Source organism: Apteryx mantelli, chromosome 12, assembly GCF_036417845.1.
Source record: "Apteryx mantelli isolate bAptMan1 chromosome 12, bAptMan1.hap1, whole genome shotgun sequence".
NCBI lineage: Eukaryota > Metazoa > Chordata > Aves > Apterygiformes > Apterygidae > Apteryx > Apteryx mantelli.
In genome coordinates, this window is record NC_089989.1 from 25,842,600 (window position 1) to 25,859,218 (window position 16,619).

Consider the following 16,619-nt stretch of genomic DNA (forward strand, 5'->3'; position numbering starts at 1 on the left):
TTTCTCTCCGCCGTGAGCGCACGCCGTAGCCAAGGCTTTCAGAAATAAATGCCTGTAATTAGTCTCCTAAATGCAGTTCGAAATTTGCGTACAGATTCATACATGGCCTCTAATTTAAAAAAAAAAATGGTTTTAGCAAGTCTGTAGCATTTTGAAGAAAAAAATTCTTGTCAAATACTTCTTCTCTTGGATCTTTTCGTAATTAAAAACAAGAAGATAATGATTTTGCAGTTAGGGCTACAGTTGAAGAAACTCATGTAATGAGTTTAAAATCCAAGGAAATAATTATATGTCTACTGGGAAAAAAAAGGATTTCTAATGAACTTTTTTGGAGGCTCTACCAGACTCAGTGATATTTTTGATAATTATTTAATCATTTTTAAGTGGTTTACATTGTCTTTGAGTCTTTCAAATCTCCGTTAATGTCAATTACAAGTGGAGTGGGTAATTTCTCTTTGTACCGTGGGCATTTTTTTGTTGAAACCAGAGGAAAAGATGTCTTATCTTTGAAAGACTATGCCTTTGGGCTTCTATTCAGATGGTATCAGCTGGAACAAATAAGCTGAGAGCGCGTTTACTGCTTCTGTTCTAATCTCATGAATCCTTCCAAAAATGGTTTGTGTCAGCAGCTGATTCTCAGAAAATCTGAGGGCTTGTATGGATTTTCCCTCGTAAGGAAATAATATTTGAGCTTCAGAGGAGGTTTGTTTAATGCTCACGTTCTTCAAACCTCCAAAGCGTTTGCTGTGGATAGGGGAGGATGACTTCTCCTCTTTGGGTGCAGAGTTGTTGGGGATGGTGGCTGGAGGCTGCCGTCCCGAATTTGATCCCAAGGACTGCCACTGTCCCTCCTTGTAAAGTAAGAGAAGTCACTTAATCTCTCTGCCTCTGGATATAGTCGCTGCCGTGGAAGAATGAGCATAGCAAGTATTTCACCGAGCGGTAGGTAGACAGAATGAAGTAGTGGCTTCACAGCACCTGCTGGTTTTTAGTGCAAGATTCACAGCACTTCTGTGCGAGAGAGAGGACTTTATGGGCGAGTGGTGTATATCTGGGAACAAACTGAATAAACACGTTTTCACCTTTCCCGGGGCAGTTTGCAAGTCTGCTTTCCTGCTCCGCCACTGCCAGGCTCCCCAAGGCCGGCAAGGAGCTGCTCCAGGGAGGAAATTCCTAGGAGTGTTGGGCTGCTCAGTGCGGGATCCCGTCGCACCGGCGTTCAGTTTCCCGAGGGGCTCCGTGGGTCTAGAAACCCCCTTTCTGGGGTGCGTTGCGAGCCGTGGTCAGCCCCGTCCTTCACTGTGCCATTGCGGCTGTCACGTTTTGTGATGCGCCGCCAGATCAGTCTGTAAAAATAGACTGTGAAGTTGAAGAATTGTGCCAGAAGGGCCCTTTCTCAGAGGGGGTCGTCTTCATTCCCCACTAAAATCGATAGAAAATTGGCACTTTGCACCATTTGACCCTTCCAGACTCGCAAAATCTTCCCATATAGCTCAAATTATCATTGCCTCATGTCTAAGGAATGAAAGCCATAAAAATGAGCTTTCCCTTGCTTTACTCAAACCTGCTTCCTCAAATATTTATTTTCATGACTTGGTCTTTCTTACAGTATTTATTTTAATTTTTTGTGTTATGAAAAGTCAGTGGAAACAGAAGACAAAAGGTTTTCTATTATTTGAAATTCACTGCAGCTCCCTCTTTTCCTTCAGGGATCCTAGCAGCATTTGTGTTTGGTTTCCATTTGTTTCTCCCTGTTATCAGCATCCCTTAAGAAAGATAAGCTGTTCTTCTTAGATAACCTAGAGATATTTATATATTTGAATTATGACCCTAGGCATCTTTAAACAATTTACATGAAATCTTTAATAGCTGTAAACGCTCCCTTCTTTCCCTCCTGCCACCCTGTTCCTTCAGGATGAGGTTGCATCAGTTTCATACTTGTCTTAAAAATTTCCAGACAAAAGAGAGGATGATGGCAAAACACAACTTCCATGCTTACAGATATTAATATATGCTGGATTCAAGCTTATTTATTTGGACTGCTCCTTCATTGCAGATTAACAGTTGGTTGAGAAGGAAAATTACGTGAAGAATTTTGGATGCCAGATTCTCGACTGGTATAAACTGATGCTGAATTTGGTGGAGTTATGTTGTTCATGCTTGCAAAAGGGGCCCCTACTGTTTTCTCAAAAATATTGATCTGAGTAAAATCTGTTTTATTTTTCTCTCTCAAATAATATTTATATTTTTATGGTAATCTGAAAGAATTACAGTTTATACTTTCCTCATCTTTTCTGGCAGTCCAGCACAGTTGTGCCCCCTACGATCTCAGGAGTTCAGCTCCTGCATGCTCCGGCTCTGTAATGCCATTTAAAATGCATTTCCAGCAAAGCTTCTGGGAAATTCTCTATTGGACTCAATGGGACAGATTTCTACCTCAGTTATTTTGAGCAAATATAGTTCTTACCTGAAAATTAATTATAGGGAGTTTACTGTTAAGAGATCTGCCAGTTGTCATGGATAAGTAAGGCCTTATCTAATGCCTGCTTTCACCAGAAGAAAGACATGTCCTAAATTAAATGGACTTTGACTGAGGCTCTAAATTAGCTCAGGCTTTTCTGTGAACCGTGAAAAGACAAGCAGTTGCAGACAAGTACTGCAGCAGCTGTAGGTGGAGGTGGTTGTCTAAATCAAACCCAACAGGTCTTGGGCAAACAATTGCATATCCCTAAAAGCCGGCCTGCGCGGTACGACTGGGTCAGCTGGCAGTTTAGACTGGTGATGAAATAAAAAACGCCGTAGCGCAGTTCCCGCGGACGGCGTGCTTCACCCGGACGTCGCCGAATGGCGACACTGGACGAGAACCTGTCTCGGTCTGTCCTGGCTTGCGTGTCTTGATGGGGATCCTCCGCGGCGTTCGTCGGCAGCAGCACAGGTACGGCCCCTTCTGCGCCGAGCTGCGCCGAGGCAGAAGCGTCGCGGGTGGGAGCGACGGGGAGCCGGCGGGTGTTTTGGCTCGAGGCTCGCCTCTCTCCCTCTCCTGCCTTCGCTCATCAGGGGCCACCGAGGGCACTGCACGGAGCCCCAAACTCTTCCTTCAACGGCAGCCTGTGCTTCAGTGGGGGCGAGCGCTGTGCAGTGGAAAGTCCTAACCTTGCTGTTACTTATTTACGTAACAACGGTTGTAGTCGCGCATGAAGACAGGTCACGGAAATCCCTAGCTTGCTGCGATCCAGCCCGCTCTCCGCAATGCCGAGCAGCCGCTTGAGAGCGGTGCCCTGGTACCGGGGAGGACGGTACGGTGAGCAACGAACCTGCACTCGGCAGGGCTGTGCGTTCAGACCTGTGAGCATTTCTAAATCTCTCTGTGTTTTCCTGAAATAGCCTAATGGCCAATACTGCTTTTATGAGATCATTTTAATAATCCCAGCCTCTGCCTCATTGCCTGGGAAGCATTATTAAAAGGGTAATAAACTGCTACAAAGACATGAGATAGAAATAATTTGATAAATAATGCAATTGCCCAGAATCATTTACATTTGCAGTAGAGTTGTGGCATAGAGCAAAGTTGTTGTTAGGCTAAAAATTGCTCTAGATATTGCTGCCCATGAGTTATGGGTAAAGACGGAGCCAATGTGCTGTTGAGAATTCAGCCTGATCCGTTTGGTCTGTCTGGCACTCGTGCTTTCTCCCTGCGCTTCTGGTCCCCCTGCCCATGGAAGGCTCCAGTGGATGGACAACCGACCATTCATCATGCAGGCTGAAACACCCTGTTTTTCCCAGGTACATTTAACCTAAATCTTCTCTTGGAAGACAGATCATCTCTTAGCAGAACTCTGGCACCACAGTCTCTTTGCAATAGCCATGTCAACCACTGCCACAAAGGCTGTACATGAAGGGATCAATGATAGTTTTATCTGAAATTGCACTCAGCGTGTGTTTCTTCCAGCTGCCATTCATTTAAATGCTTACTCTAAGACATCTTTTCTCCCTGTAATAGAAAAAGGATCAGACATCCTAAGCATTGTTTCCTGGGGAACAGAAATTAAAAATATCCACTTGGCTAGGCATGAAATATTTCTGATGTTTATGTTTAATCAACAGTGAAAGCAAGTAGGGTTGTGCTTGTATTTCATAAATTAAAATACTAAACTTGTCAAATAAGAAGCAACGTGCCTTCTTTCATTGCAGCGTACTGATAAGCCCATTTGAAAGAAAAAAGTCCCTTTATAATTATGAGTACTTTGCTGCAAAGAAGCATTCAGCTCTAACAGGCAAGCCAGCAGCTCTGCAGCCCGCCTGCGCGCTGTGTCCCTGAGGAAGGTAACTGTTAATGTCACGCACTTAGCCTGCCATATGCACTGCCTCTGTAGTCCATTCATATTCCCCGCTTCCATCTGCTGAGCAGAAGAGCAGAGGGCACGTTGACAGCAACGTATTGAGGGATAGCTGCAATATCATTTGTCTGGTGCAGATCTTCTGCTGGTGTCGCGTGTGCTTTGTGAGTCTGTAAATAATTCACAGTGAAAAGGTTAGCGCGTGAGCGTGCTCCCTATCCGTACAGAGGCTTCCCTTCTCCCTGCTGCCTGCCAGGCGTGGGTGCAGCTCTTCAGTTTCTGGCTCCGCAGTGCTGTTACGTTTGCTTCCTGGACCCTCGTAGTTTTTGTTTTAATGAAGCAAGCTTCTTGGGCCGGGGTGTTACAATAAATATTGTAAGTCTAGGATTTTTAAGCAAAGACTCTATCGAGGTGGGGGGGTCAAAACTGACCAACAGCTCATAAGCATGTTTTGGTAGATCCACGTGGTGCAATCAGACACCCAGAGGTCAGGTTTCCTTGGAGCTGTGCTGGCGGTGATGGCTGATACTCAGGTCTACGATGTGCTCTGGGAGTTTTGCAGTTTTCAGTTATTGCGTATATTCCAAAGAAGGGCTTGATCTTGTTTGCACTGCGTCAGTAATAAAACTCATACTGATCTCAGTGGGACTTATTCTATCTCTAAATATATATGTTACTCACTGAAAAACGTTTCTCTGCCCCCGGGAACCTCACCCAGCAATGTGAAATGCTACAGAGAGCTGCGTGAATTGGAGCTATCGAGCTTGATTCAGAGCTGGAAGTAACGGAGCCTGCGAATGGGCAACAGACCAGCATGGCAGAGGTATTAAGATGTGAAAAATATGAGATAGTAAATCACACCAAAAGGATTAAGCAGTGATATTTTTCCTAATATTGCCGCTCCAGGAGAGGCCTGTGCGCTGCCTGACCTCCTCCATCCCCCAGCAGGTCTCTGCCCGCTCCGGCTCCCTTTTCTGTAACATGCACTTAGGTATTTTTCTTCCATAAAGATGTCTTGGTGCATCTTTCTCCATCGTGTTTTTCACGGTTCTCACCAACCAACCAACCAAATGCCTGAAAACACTCGTGTTCCTGCAGAGCTGGGAAAGGGCACTCGCAATCATTGATTACATAGCACCAACGAGAAGCTGTCATGAAAACTGTGTACGTATCAATTTTGGAAAAGACTTCTTTAGGGTGTCTAATATGAAGTGTTCAGCTTGCAGCTTTTTTCATGTGCTGCTGCCACAGCAAAAAGTGGCCAGGGAAGGCTAGGGAGGAATGTTTTCAGCATTTTTAAAGGTCCTTTGTCCCCAGAAGATTTTTGATCAAAAAATGACAAGGTCAGCTCTTCCTTGGGTAGAACCCAAAGTTTCCTTTTAAGAAACAAACAATCCTTTTGTCTTCTAATTTCAGATATTTTTCTACTCTCTGTGGATACGAAGTCTCCTGTTGACAACCAAAACCAACCAATTCTTTCTTACGAATGATGTAGTATGTTTAAAATAGATGACCTTTCTTTATATAAGGATGCTGAAATATCTTACATCATCTTTATTTTCCACATTGGTGCTTTTATTTTCTTTCATTATTCTGTGATACCAGCAGTGACTAAATGCCAGCTTACCAATGCACTAGCCTGTACAGGAGCAGAGTTACGTTTTTAATTCTTCTCACCAGCGTTGTGATTAGTGGTGTCAGGGAACCCAGCACATCCAATATCAAGTTAATAGCTCATTTTGAGTTTGTAGTGGTTTAAAGGGATGTGTATTCAGCAACTGACATATTATTCTCAAGCAATACATACATTTATGGGAAATGTGGCTTTACTTTTATGTCTTCCTAGGCATCTTATTAGAAAATATTTTGGGAATATACTTCAGAAGAAGAACAAAGTGTTTCTTTTAATTTGAACTTGTTCCTTGAAAGAACTTTTTCAACCAAACTGCTTAAAATGGTTGATCAAGGGATGTTTGCTTTCAACCCAATTAGCAGTTTGAGATCCTTCAATGGGCTAAATTGAGCCTTTCCTCTTGTTTAATGCAGATATGTCTACAAAGAAAATTTGTGAAGTAGCAAAATCAGTGAAAGTCATTCCTACTTTCTCAACTAACTGTAACAAATTTCAAAGTGTTAAAATAATTACTCGTTACCTTCTAGCACATTGGATTCAAATTAAAGGACAAAACATTCAGTGTAGAAAAGCACCTTCAGCAGAAAGAACCACATAACCATAAGGCTTCTAATCAATGAGTCACAGTAAGATTTTAATGGTCTGATTTATTTTAAAAAATTCAGTTAACTTCACAATTATTTGTCAGTTGGAATGCTGGTCTCTTACAGGAATGTGCAGGGAATTACTTACTGAGGTGCCAGCTGAGAATGAAAGGTTCTTGGAGAAGCTCCGGGGAGTGGGTTGAGGGACCTTTATGCACATCCCTATTGAACTCTTTGCTGCGTGTTATCAGAGTTAAAAGATATCCCTGTGCTCAAATTTTAAAGCCAGCCACCCATGACTTTCAGTTTAGAAATGGAAGAAAATAAAGACAGCACTAACTCCCTGAGATGTGCCCAAAGCGGATGGTGGATTTACTGACCTCATCCAAAGAACGTCCCTTGAGTGAGCCATTCCACATTTACCACAAGCTGGAAATGGAGACGATTTAGAAGGAAACCAATAGCATTGGGAAGACAGAGACAGAAAAGCTATTAAAATTTGAAATTAAAGTTGGTTTGATCAGAGACATAATTAAAATGCATCATCCATGGAAAAGATCATGCAATAAGTAGTTTTTGACCATATAGAAACATACAGAAATAAGATCAACAGAAATAAAATCTCAGCTGTACTGAAATAAGATCTAAAATACATTTATTTTGTACTAAGATTCAGTAGAACTTATTTAATACTTTAACTCCACAGATATCATAGTCTTTCCCATATTTAATATTAAGAAAAAGATAGTAAAAAGAAGGTAAATGGCTCACTGAAGGTAGCAGAAGAGCAGTGGCAGATAAGATATTGAATCAAGGTCTTCTGACACACGACTCTGTTGCTCGTCTACTGGCTAAGTCTATCCTGGTTGTATGGACCGCTTCTATATTACACGTAAAGGAGTTTCAGGAGACTCATCTTTGAATGATGTGCATTTCCTGGCTTGAGTGTAGGGCCGGGGACGGGTGGTCCTTCCTGAGCTGGAGCATACTGCTGAGCTTGTTTCTGTCGTTTATATTGATTTGAATTTTAATGTGCCAAGGGCACCTTCAGCTTTCAGAAAGGTGCTGTTGTTTCCAAAGAACTGAAATTAATAACTGCAATAAGTGAATCCTTGGAAACTCCTGGTGCTGCCACCGTCCAGGCTGCTCTGCGAGAGGCCAGTATGGCAAGTCCTATGTTCCAGTACCCATTTAATGTAATACAGACATTGATTTGTGCCAGCACAGTGATGAAAACAAGAGACAAGTAGCAACATACTGCTCTCTTCCAATTACTGAGCTGGAGCAACTGCTGCAGAAGCAAATATATGGCACTGGACTTCTGCAAAAAACAAATTACAATAGTGAATGTTACTGACTGCAACAATTTAGAGACCTATAAGCCAGTTGCAAAACTTCTATTAATATCACTACTTTTGACGTGCGAAATATAACCTCTGTCCCTGTTCTCTCCTCGTTGGCCTGCCTGTTTTTGCGCCGCTGCAGATCAGGAAAACACTAGCCAGAGGGGAGATTGGATGGCTCCTGTCAAAGCATCTTGTACCATCTTCCTCCTCCTCACATGGTGCTATCACTGGAAGGAAACTCAAACTCTTAGTCACTTCTTAGAGAAGCGTTAACTCATGCTGTAACTTGCATGAAAGTATTGTTTGCTAAATTTCTTTCATCCCGATTTCTCAATCCACTTGCACAGAGCTTGATTGGTTACAATCAAGAACTACAAGGCTACAAAGAACAGGATTACAGAGGTTCTGGAACAGCTCCAGGAACGTTTAAAAATGAGTAAGTTTTAAAATAGAGCTCAGTAGATATCAAAGGGGGATTGTATGTTGTGGTTGCATTCAGCAAGAGGGAGTGAACTCAGTGACCTTCTAGTCCTGTGCTTATGTTGCCATTAAAAAGGTCGGATCTGAAATTATTTCAGTGAGAGGGAGCAACGAAGGCTGTGCGGGAGTTGCGGAGTGGTACCTGAACTGACTGTCGCTGGCATGGTGGAAATTTGCTTTTACCAGACCTGGTGTGATGCAGGTGACTAAGAGCACTCAGCATGCCGTTGAAGACGGGTGATGCCTGGTGCCATTTTATATGTTTTCCACCATCCTGCCCTTGGTTCCCAACTCTCTCTAAGAAAACTAGGTTTTCTTAGCACTACACAGTTTGGCAAAGAGGAATAACATGTTTATTCCTTCAAGATCCCGAACAAGTTGCTGGTAAATACAGTCAGATGTCTTTCTTCGGTTTCCTCACAAGCCATTTCAGTGATCTCAACGGTAAGAAATCCTTGAGAACTGAGAGCACAGCTTTTCCTGTTTTCGTCCGCTTTGGTACGTTTGCTGTGGTGCAGTGATAGCCCATAACTGCTGCCGGACCTCGGCTAATGCCTCCTCTCTGGTTGCCGCCAGCGCGGCGCTGTGGTCGCCAGCTCTGCCTCTCGCTGCAGCGCCGAGCTGGGGAGCGCCGCGGGGAGCGGGATCGGCTTGCTGCCGAAGGGGGCCGGATCCCTCGGCGCAGAGTAACTGCGTGTGGACTATACCAGGAGACGGGAGCAAGGCCGATCTGTACGGCAGCGGGTGGTCAGCGTTGGGTCCTGTGACGCACGTAGTCGTCTCTTCCGCTGCTTACGGGAGTTGTCTTCTAACAGGTTATTAGAGAAGAGGCAGGATTAAACTGGTTTGGTGTTAGCTGCAAAACACCTCTGTGTTCACAAAAGGCTACTGGACAAAGATTATTTTTGCACACTTAAAATCACGGTTGTTTAACAGTGTAATAACCAGCTGTAATGACCATGTTGACTGGGTGCCACCTGTGATTCTGGAATTTCCTTGAGAATATATAAGGGTATCGCGATGAATAATAGCTAAAATTTTCACTGCGACTCAGGCTCTTTTGTTGCTCCCGTGTGTCTTCTGCCTTGTCTCCAGAGTATAGCACCCAGTTGTGAGCAGCTCGGCAAATAATTACTTTTGCACTGAACCAAAAGTGTCAGGGGGAAGGGAAAAGAATCCCTTCAGCCCCAAAAGAAGTTAAATATGACAATTTTTCTTGCCAAAAAAATTGAGGTAAGGGAAGAAATAATTTAAACGAAATGTTTTGTTTCACCTGGAACAAAATCCTTTTGTTTCTGTTGCAGTCATTTTTAACCGTGACAAAGTAATGTACAAGAAGGACTTGGTATAGGACACTGTTTGGAACAAAACGCCAGGAAGACAGGGCTGTGTTTGGACAAGGCCAGAAGGCCGTGCCCATGGACAGGGCAGGACCCTCCCGCCACGTGCGAGGTGACCTCCTTGGAGGGCTCCGAGAGAGCGAGACTCCCGGGGAGCCTCAGACGTGGCATTCGCTGCGTCTTGGGGGAATCCCAGTACCCAAAGAAAGTAGCTGTCTGCTTGTAGCTCTGTAGTACGTTGCAGGGGTGCAACACCTGCGCCACACGGACGGTGAGCAACACGGCAGGACTCCCAAAGAAGAGCAGATCCCAAACTTCCACAAAGCAGATCATTCGATGAGAAAGTGTGTAAGTTTTAGGAGTTGCAAAGTGACAGTAACTGCTTGGCCTCGGAGAAGGCATCGGATCCAGCAGAGCTGTCATGCCATATGCTGTTCTGAATCACACACAAACTGGGTAACGGACGCGCCCAATACTTCGCCTCCGCAGGCACAAGAAACTCTTATTTTGGTGCTTCTAGTCAAATACTTGGCCTAAGACTGAAGGGCTTTACTCACAGAGATCAGCATTTCTAGTTTGCCTTCACGTAGAGCAGAGAGAAAGAAAATGCAGTAGAAGACAAAGTTAACTCTGAGAACCAAGAAACCCTTGAATACAGGCCTTGTACGATGCTGAAGTAAGAGGTATGAGAGCAGGGGCGAGGAATCACCCCAGGAATTAACGTGGAGTCGTCACCTGCCTCCCGGCGCCCCGTGGAGGCGCGACGCGGCAGATCGCAGCTCTCCCTGCCGGGAGCGTGCGCGCGCCGAGGGCCCGGGAACGCCGGCGGGTCCCCTTAACCTGCAGGGGCAGCTGCAGATAGGCGCCCTGGGGCGAGTTATACTGCACGCGGAGAGGCGGAGGGCAAGGAGGAGGAACTTGGCACTGTGGTGCCCTTGCCAAAAAGCCGTCAGCCGTCTTGAAAAAAGCAGCAGTGAAACACCTGCTTCGTTGCATCTGCTCCGTAGCGGCTTCTACATTGCTAAGCAGCGAGCGTCTAGGCTTTTAGGCATAGCCTGAGTACCGCATGTTGCAAGGGTTGTCCTGGCGAGCACTGAATATCAAAGTACAGATTCACATAAAACCTGCCCAAGCTGCTGGTGTGTAAATTAAAGTTGCCCTCAAGTAAAGACAGAGACAACTCATATAAATGATGCATTCACTATTTATGAACTGCGTCTGAAGAGATTTCTGTCAGCTAAACTCCCTCTGACTGGCAACGGACTGTCTGTTGTTCAAACTGTAAATAATTAATGCAGACTCAAAAGAATTTTATGGTAACTTAAAAAATATATAACGTCTGTGCCTGACTGTCTTCCTAGGATCACTGTGTTGGATGATGGAAGCCTCCGAATTGTCAATGTGACTAAATCAGACGCTGGAAGTTACACCTGTGTAGCAACAAACCACTTTGGGACAGCCAGCAGCACTGGCAGTTTGCTTGTGAAAGGTAATTGCAGTTTTTATTACATATGACTGATACTCCATCTTAATTTCTAAGCGAGTCAGCAGAAGCCACGCACGTGCCTCTGCTTTTTCCTTTGATCCTGATGCGACTGGACCCCATGGGAATTGAAGTGTCTTTCGCAGTCAGGCTCTCTTGTATATCAGGAATTTGCTGAGCCGTACGTGTCAAAGATAACGTCAAGAGCACAGATGTGCTCGTGGTCACACTAAATAATGCTGCTTGCAGCAAGTTAATGCATGTGTTTTCACATGGAAATAAAATTCTACTGCATACAATATGGGAATTGTAATACCAAGTCAAGTCCCTGGGCCGTATCGCTGACGAATTTCTTTCTAGCAGTGGCCAATACCAGTGCTTGGGAAACGCTTGCCACTGCAGTAGCCAGGTGTGTGCCCAGACTGCAGTTCTGCAAAGGACGTGCTTAAACCTATGGTGTATCTATGGAAAAGTATGTTGCGATTAGTTAGTTGGTATCCTCTATAAATGTTTATCTTAAATAATTCAACTTCATTTATCCTTGTTATTCTTAAATTTCTATAATCCTTTCAAAAATCCTACTAAACTCCTTAATCTGCTTCATCTTGTTGCAAAATAATATGAGGGTTTCACCTTTGCAATGCAATATCATACTTTTCAAAAATATACACAAAATCTGATTTAATTTTGTTAATTCTCGTCCAGAGTTGAGTTTCTGCATTGCAGGAATTCCAAGGAGGTATTTGTGTATATTCAGAATTTCTCTGTCAAAATCTTTTTCAAAAGTAAAAGCTATCATGTTGACAAAGACATTTAAAGTAATAATTTGTTAAACAAACTGAGTGACACTGACAAATGCTTTAAATTAATTTTTGCCCTGCATATGAGTAGTCTTTTGTCTGATGAATTATTATAGTCAATGAGTATATAGATTATTACACTTATAATCTCTCTCCATCTCCTTCTTATTTGGGGAAAAACCTATATTGGATAACAAATCAGGAAAGATTGATTACAAAGCAATAAATCAATCACAAAGCTCTAATGCTGTCAGTTTTAATTCTCCCATGTATTGTCATTGATGGATAGCATTCGGTTAGAGGCTCTCCCTATCAATTATTTCTGTGGTATATAGGGAATACTTTAAAATGTTTCAATAGAAGTTTAAATCTGTGGTTTTTATAGTCGGAGCTCTTGTCAGCAAGTAATGTCAGAATCGAGCAGCTGCTGATAAAGCTGGTGAGCCCCATTATTTTTATAAAATACAGGTGACAGTGGTACAGCAGCAGTTTTTTCTCAGAGCAAAATTTATTTTAATATTTGGGAAATGCACATGCAGGACTGTGCATGAAGACAAAACAAACAGACCAGTCATATTGCTATGGCTACGTTCCTTTATGTTTTTCCCCAGCTTATATCAAGTGTGTTGGGGCAGATCCTTGGCTGGTTTAAGTTTGCATAAGCAAAGCAACGAAGCCTCGCAAGTTTAGGCCAGCTGAAGGTACGGCTCTGCGACAGGAGTCATCGCTTTGAACACTGGAGAAGGAAGTTAGGAAGAGCGTTGTCGCATACCCCGTCGCCAAGGGTGTAGCCGCCGGGGTGTAGGGGCTGTGCTGCACTCGCTGTCTGCCGGAGCCGGGGCAAGGCAATCCGGGGCGCAGGCTGTTGGATTCAGGTCTGCAGCACCTCCGCGGTTCAGGGGCTGCTTGCACCGCCCTAAAAAAGCCAGTCGCTAAAAACACATTTCATTTCCTTATTTCATTTCCGTTATTGAAGAGTCACGCTTTGGTAATTCATGGCTTATTCTTTCTTATTAGTAGTACCCCAGGGATAGCCACCAACTTAGAAGACAATAGTTAGTAGCTATTGTACCTGCTTTTTGTGATCACATGGGTTACAAATCAGTCGTCTTTGCGGTAAGGTTATAGAGGATTAGCAAGTACTTTTTTCTCCCTCAGTGCTCAGTTTTAACTCGATTCCATTAGCATTAATGGGAGTGACACATGTGCGTGAAGCAGAGAATAAACTCTTAAGCCCAAGATGTGGATATTAACAGCAAACTGAGAAATGCAATTTCAAAGTCTATCCCATAAAAAGTATAAAAGAGCAGAAACTATTCTGAACTCCAAATGAACTGTGTAAAATACTGTATTTTATACTGAAATGCTTGAGTTTCTCTGCCCTAAGTAAAACACAGAAGACTTTTGATAGAAATATGACTGAACACCTTATTTTAACTCAACTTTGTGATGTACAAAAAGACTAATTTATCAGCTGATGAGTTTTCTGACCTTAAGGTATGCTTATATTCTTTTTTATCTCATCATATGTCATTGAGTAAAAAACTGTGAAGGTCAGAAGATATTTTTCCTAACCTTTCTGTGTTCTTCCATTAACACTGCAGGTTCTCTCTCTCTCTTTTTTTTTTTATTTTTATTTTTTTTCTCTCTCAGAGATGCCAACAGTGTCAAAGACAGCGTAGGCAAGGGGGGGAGGAGGAGGAGAATAGCTGTTACGCCAGAACCAGGGAGCTTAAAATAAATCTCTGGCAAACAACCAGAGAGGGATGAATAAATATTCATATTATGCATGAGTAGACAGCTTAAAAATATGAAATTCTGACGGGTGCCCATAGGGCTGTTTATTAACATGCTGTTGTCAGAAATGTTGAACCTCAGTGGTTTTCCAGACCAGTAAGATTATATTTGGGGTTTGTTCTGTTGGTTAGTTCTAAACAAGAACTTTTCTGGCCTTTGAGACCTAAAATCTTGCAAACTTGCATGTATGGTTTGACCTTTAAATTAAAAAGCAGGATTGAATTTATAAGGATAGTGCAGAATTCAGCAGGCAGTGCTCAGAGCTAGGAAGGACATGGCTTGTATTTACATGAAGTATTTAAATATGAATTTTCCATCTTTTTTTCCCATTTTTACTGTACTTGAGGCTAAATGTTCCAATTCTTCCAACACACAGCAAGACTGTAGACTTTCTTAGCGCCAGCGGTTTTACAGGGCAAATAGGGGAAACAGGCACGCGCTGGACAAGGTGAGTTCATTTGTATTTCACGCACTCGCACAAAGTGGCTGAGGTAGCCGCGGCTCTGAAATACGAAACTAAGGGAAATCTCGGGCTGCGGTAAGGGCAGGAGGGGACGGGGAGGCGAGCTGCCCCGGGGCCGCGCGGCCCCCCGCTCCCTGCCCGGGGCTGGGAGCCTGCCTTTGCTTTGAGCAAAGCTGGGTCCAGTTCACCTGGAGAACCGTTCAGCACCGATAGCGGCAACGCCTGCAAGCCGAATGCCGTTTCTCCAGCGGGAACAGAGAACAGCAGCCAACGGCGTGAACGCGGGCGACAACGGCATGTTGCCACCGTTCCTTCCACAAATTCTTGTCCTGAAACTCACTTCCCAGCAGATGCACTAAATACCTTGATGAATCTGTGGCAAAGTTAGCGAAACACCTTTGACCGCTTCAGCGAGATTTGGTTTTGTGACCGGAGAAAAAAGGCTCGTGGGTATTTCGCGCTTGGTGGCGCCCGGCGCAGACCCGTGGGGTTGTTTCTCGAACATTTGCTTTCCTTTCCTGTGCGCGAGCTGCACATCTCCAGCTCGGGTTGCTCGGCTTGACCGCGGGGCCCGCAGTCCCCGTGTCCCGCGGGCAGAGCCGGCGCGTGTCCTCGCAGCGCTCGTCGGCCGCGGGGGCGAGCCGGGCTCCCCGCCGCGGTGATGTGCCCGGGGCAGCGCAGAGTCAAACCCCGCGCGGGACGCAGAGATCCTCTGAGATATCCAAGCATCCCGATCAGCTAGAAGTGGCTTTTCCTAACTTCTACTATCGGTTGCCCGTGGTTGGAGACCAGGATGATCCAGTCCTTTCCAGTCCTCCGTAGTATAACAGAAACAGCACCTCATGCGTGGTGGAAGCTGTGAATTCCTGGTCTTACAGTAAATTACAACAGTTCTGGAAATGCTGTTGCAGCTCTGACAGGGGCAAGTCCTGATGACATTATTTGCCTGTTTCATTATGATGTACCTTTAACATTTTCATACTGCCATTAGCTTGTCTCATATTTACTGTCATGCCAGGGCTCAAAGCAGTAAAAGCGAGAGAGTTTTTATTACGTGTATTCAGACTAGCTGGTATCTATATCATTTTAGCAGAAAAAGAATACAAACATAATGTCAGTAGGTTATTTTTTCCTCACACTTCAATAGACTGATAGTCTTGATTTTGCCCAGCACACTGATCCAAATTATTTTCGATGAAATTGCATATTTTCCATTCCAGGCCTATTCCTTTGTGTGAACATTGAATTGATGTATTACATTTAAAATTGGAAAGATTGATTAAATACTGTAAACTTTGGTCTGTCATCAAATAACTTTTCAGAGATTTCATATGTTGCTACCATTAAACCTGCAGTTTTTGCTATGTTATTGCAGAAGTTTAAGAGTAGCTGGGCTTGTGGTTCGTGGCAGGGCTGCACTGATCCGCATGGAGGCGGGCGTCGTGTTCCAGAAAACAGTGCCGCTGGGATGCAGGGGTCTTCCTGGCATTTCTTGCCATCTGCGATTGTTTTGCTTTCAACATAACTCGATCAATATTTAACCAAGTTCTTCAGGAAATGTATTGTGTTTGCCTAAAATCCATGGGGCTAGAGTAGATTTATACCACCATGAATTGTCTTAGGAGATGAGGAATAACCATTTTTCATCTTCAGAGATTATGAATATTATGCTATCCATAAAGACTTCAAAAGAATTTAGTTCTCCGGTTCTGGAAGTACGCTACGGCAGAGAGACATTGCTTCCTAATGGCTGACCATCTGTCCCTTACCGCGTGTTTCAGAAGCTTTGTTTTGAACGTGGTTGCTAATGCACAGTTCAGGGTTTCTTCAAGTCGTTTATGGTTTAATGTTCACATAATACAGTAAGCCGGGATGTGCTAATGAGCGCACATGCAATCAGATAGAAGTGCTTATGCCTCCTTTTGCATTTGTGCCTGATGTTCTTCGGTCGGGCTGCAGCGACTTTGATGCATTCCTGTCAGTCAGCCTCCTTGAAGCCGACCAGCGGCTGCTCCCCACCGTGTGTGCTGGCAAGGTCGGCTCCTCGGGTGGAGGCGGCGAGCGACGAGGGCTGTGTTGCAAAGTCCGGCCTTTAAGGAGAGCTGTGTCCTGTTCTTACTTGTATATAATACTCTTTGCCTCGTTTTGCTGTTGTCGCAGTGCTGCATTAACGTTCGAGAGTTGCATGCGGTTTCGGCCAGGTATGGCAGGGAACGGTGAGAAGTATTTGAAGGGGTTACCTTTGAAGGCCTCATCATAACCCACCATAACTGCGTTACAAGACAAGTTAGTATAATGCCTTCAGAGGCTGATGTCATCTTAAGGGTCCAGACAGGCTTTTAAATTAATCTCATTT

General features: G+C 44.1%; 1 protein-coding gene across 1 annotated transcript in view; it reads left to right on the forward strand.

Annotated features, from left to right (window-relative positions):
- Positions 1 to 16,619, forward strand: part of LOC106497361 (contactin-4) — a 344,686-nt gene that overhangs the window by 290,907 nt on the left and 37,160 nt on the right. The window contains exon 13 of the mRNA XM_013958278.2: positions 11,082 to 11,209. Coding sequence (XP_013813732.1) covers positions 11,082 to 11,209 — 128 coding nt within the window. The remainder of the gene's footprint in view (positions 1 to 11,081; positions 11,210 to 16,619) is intronic.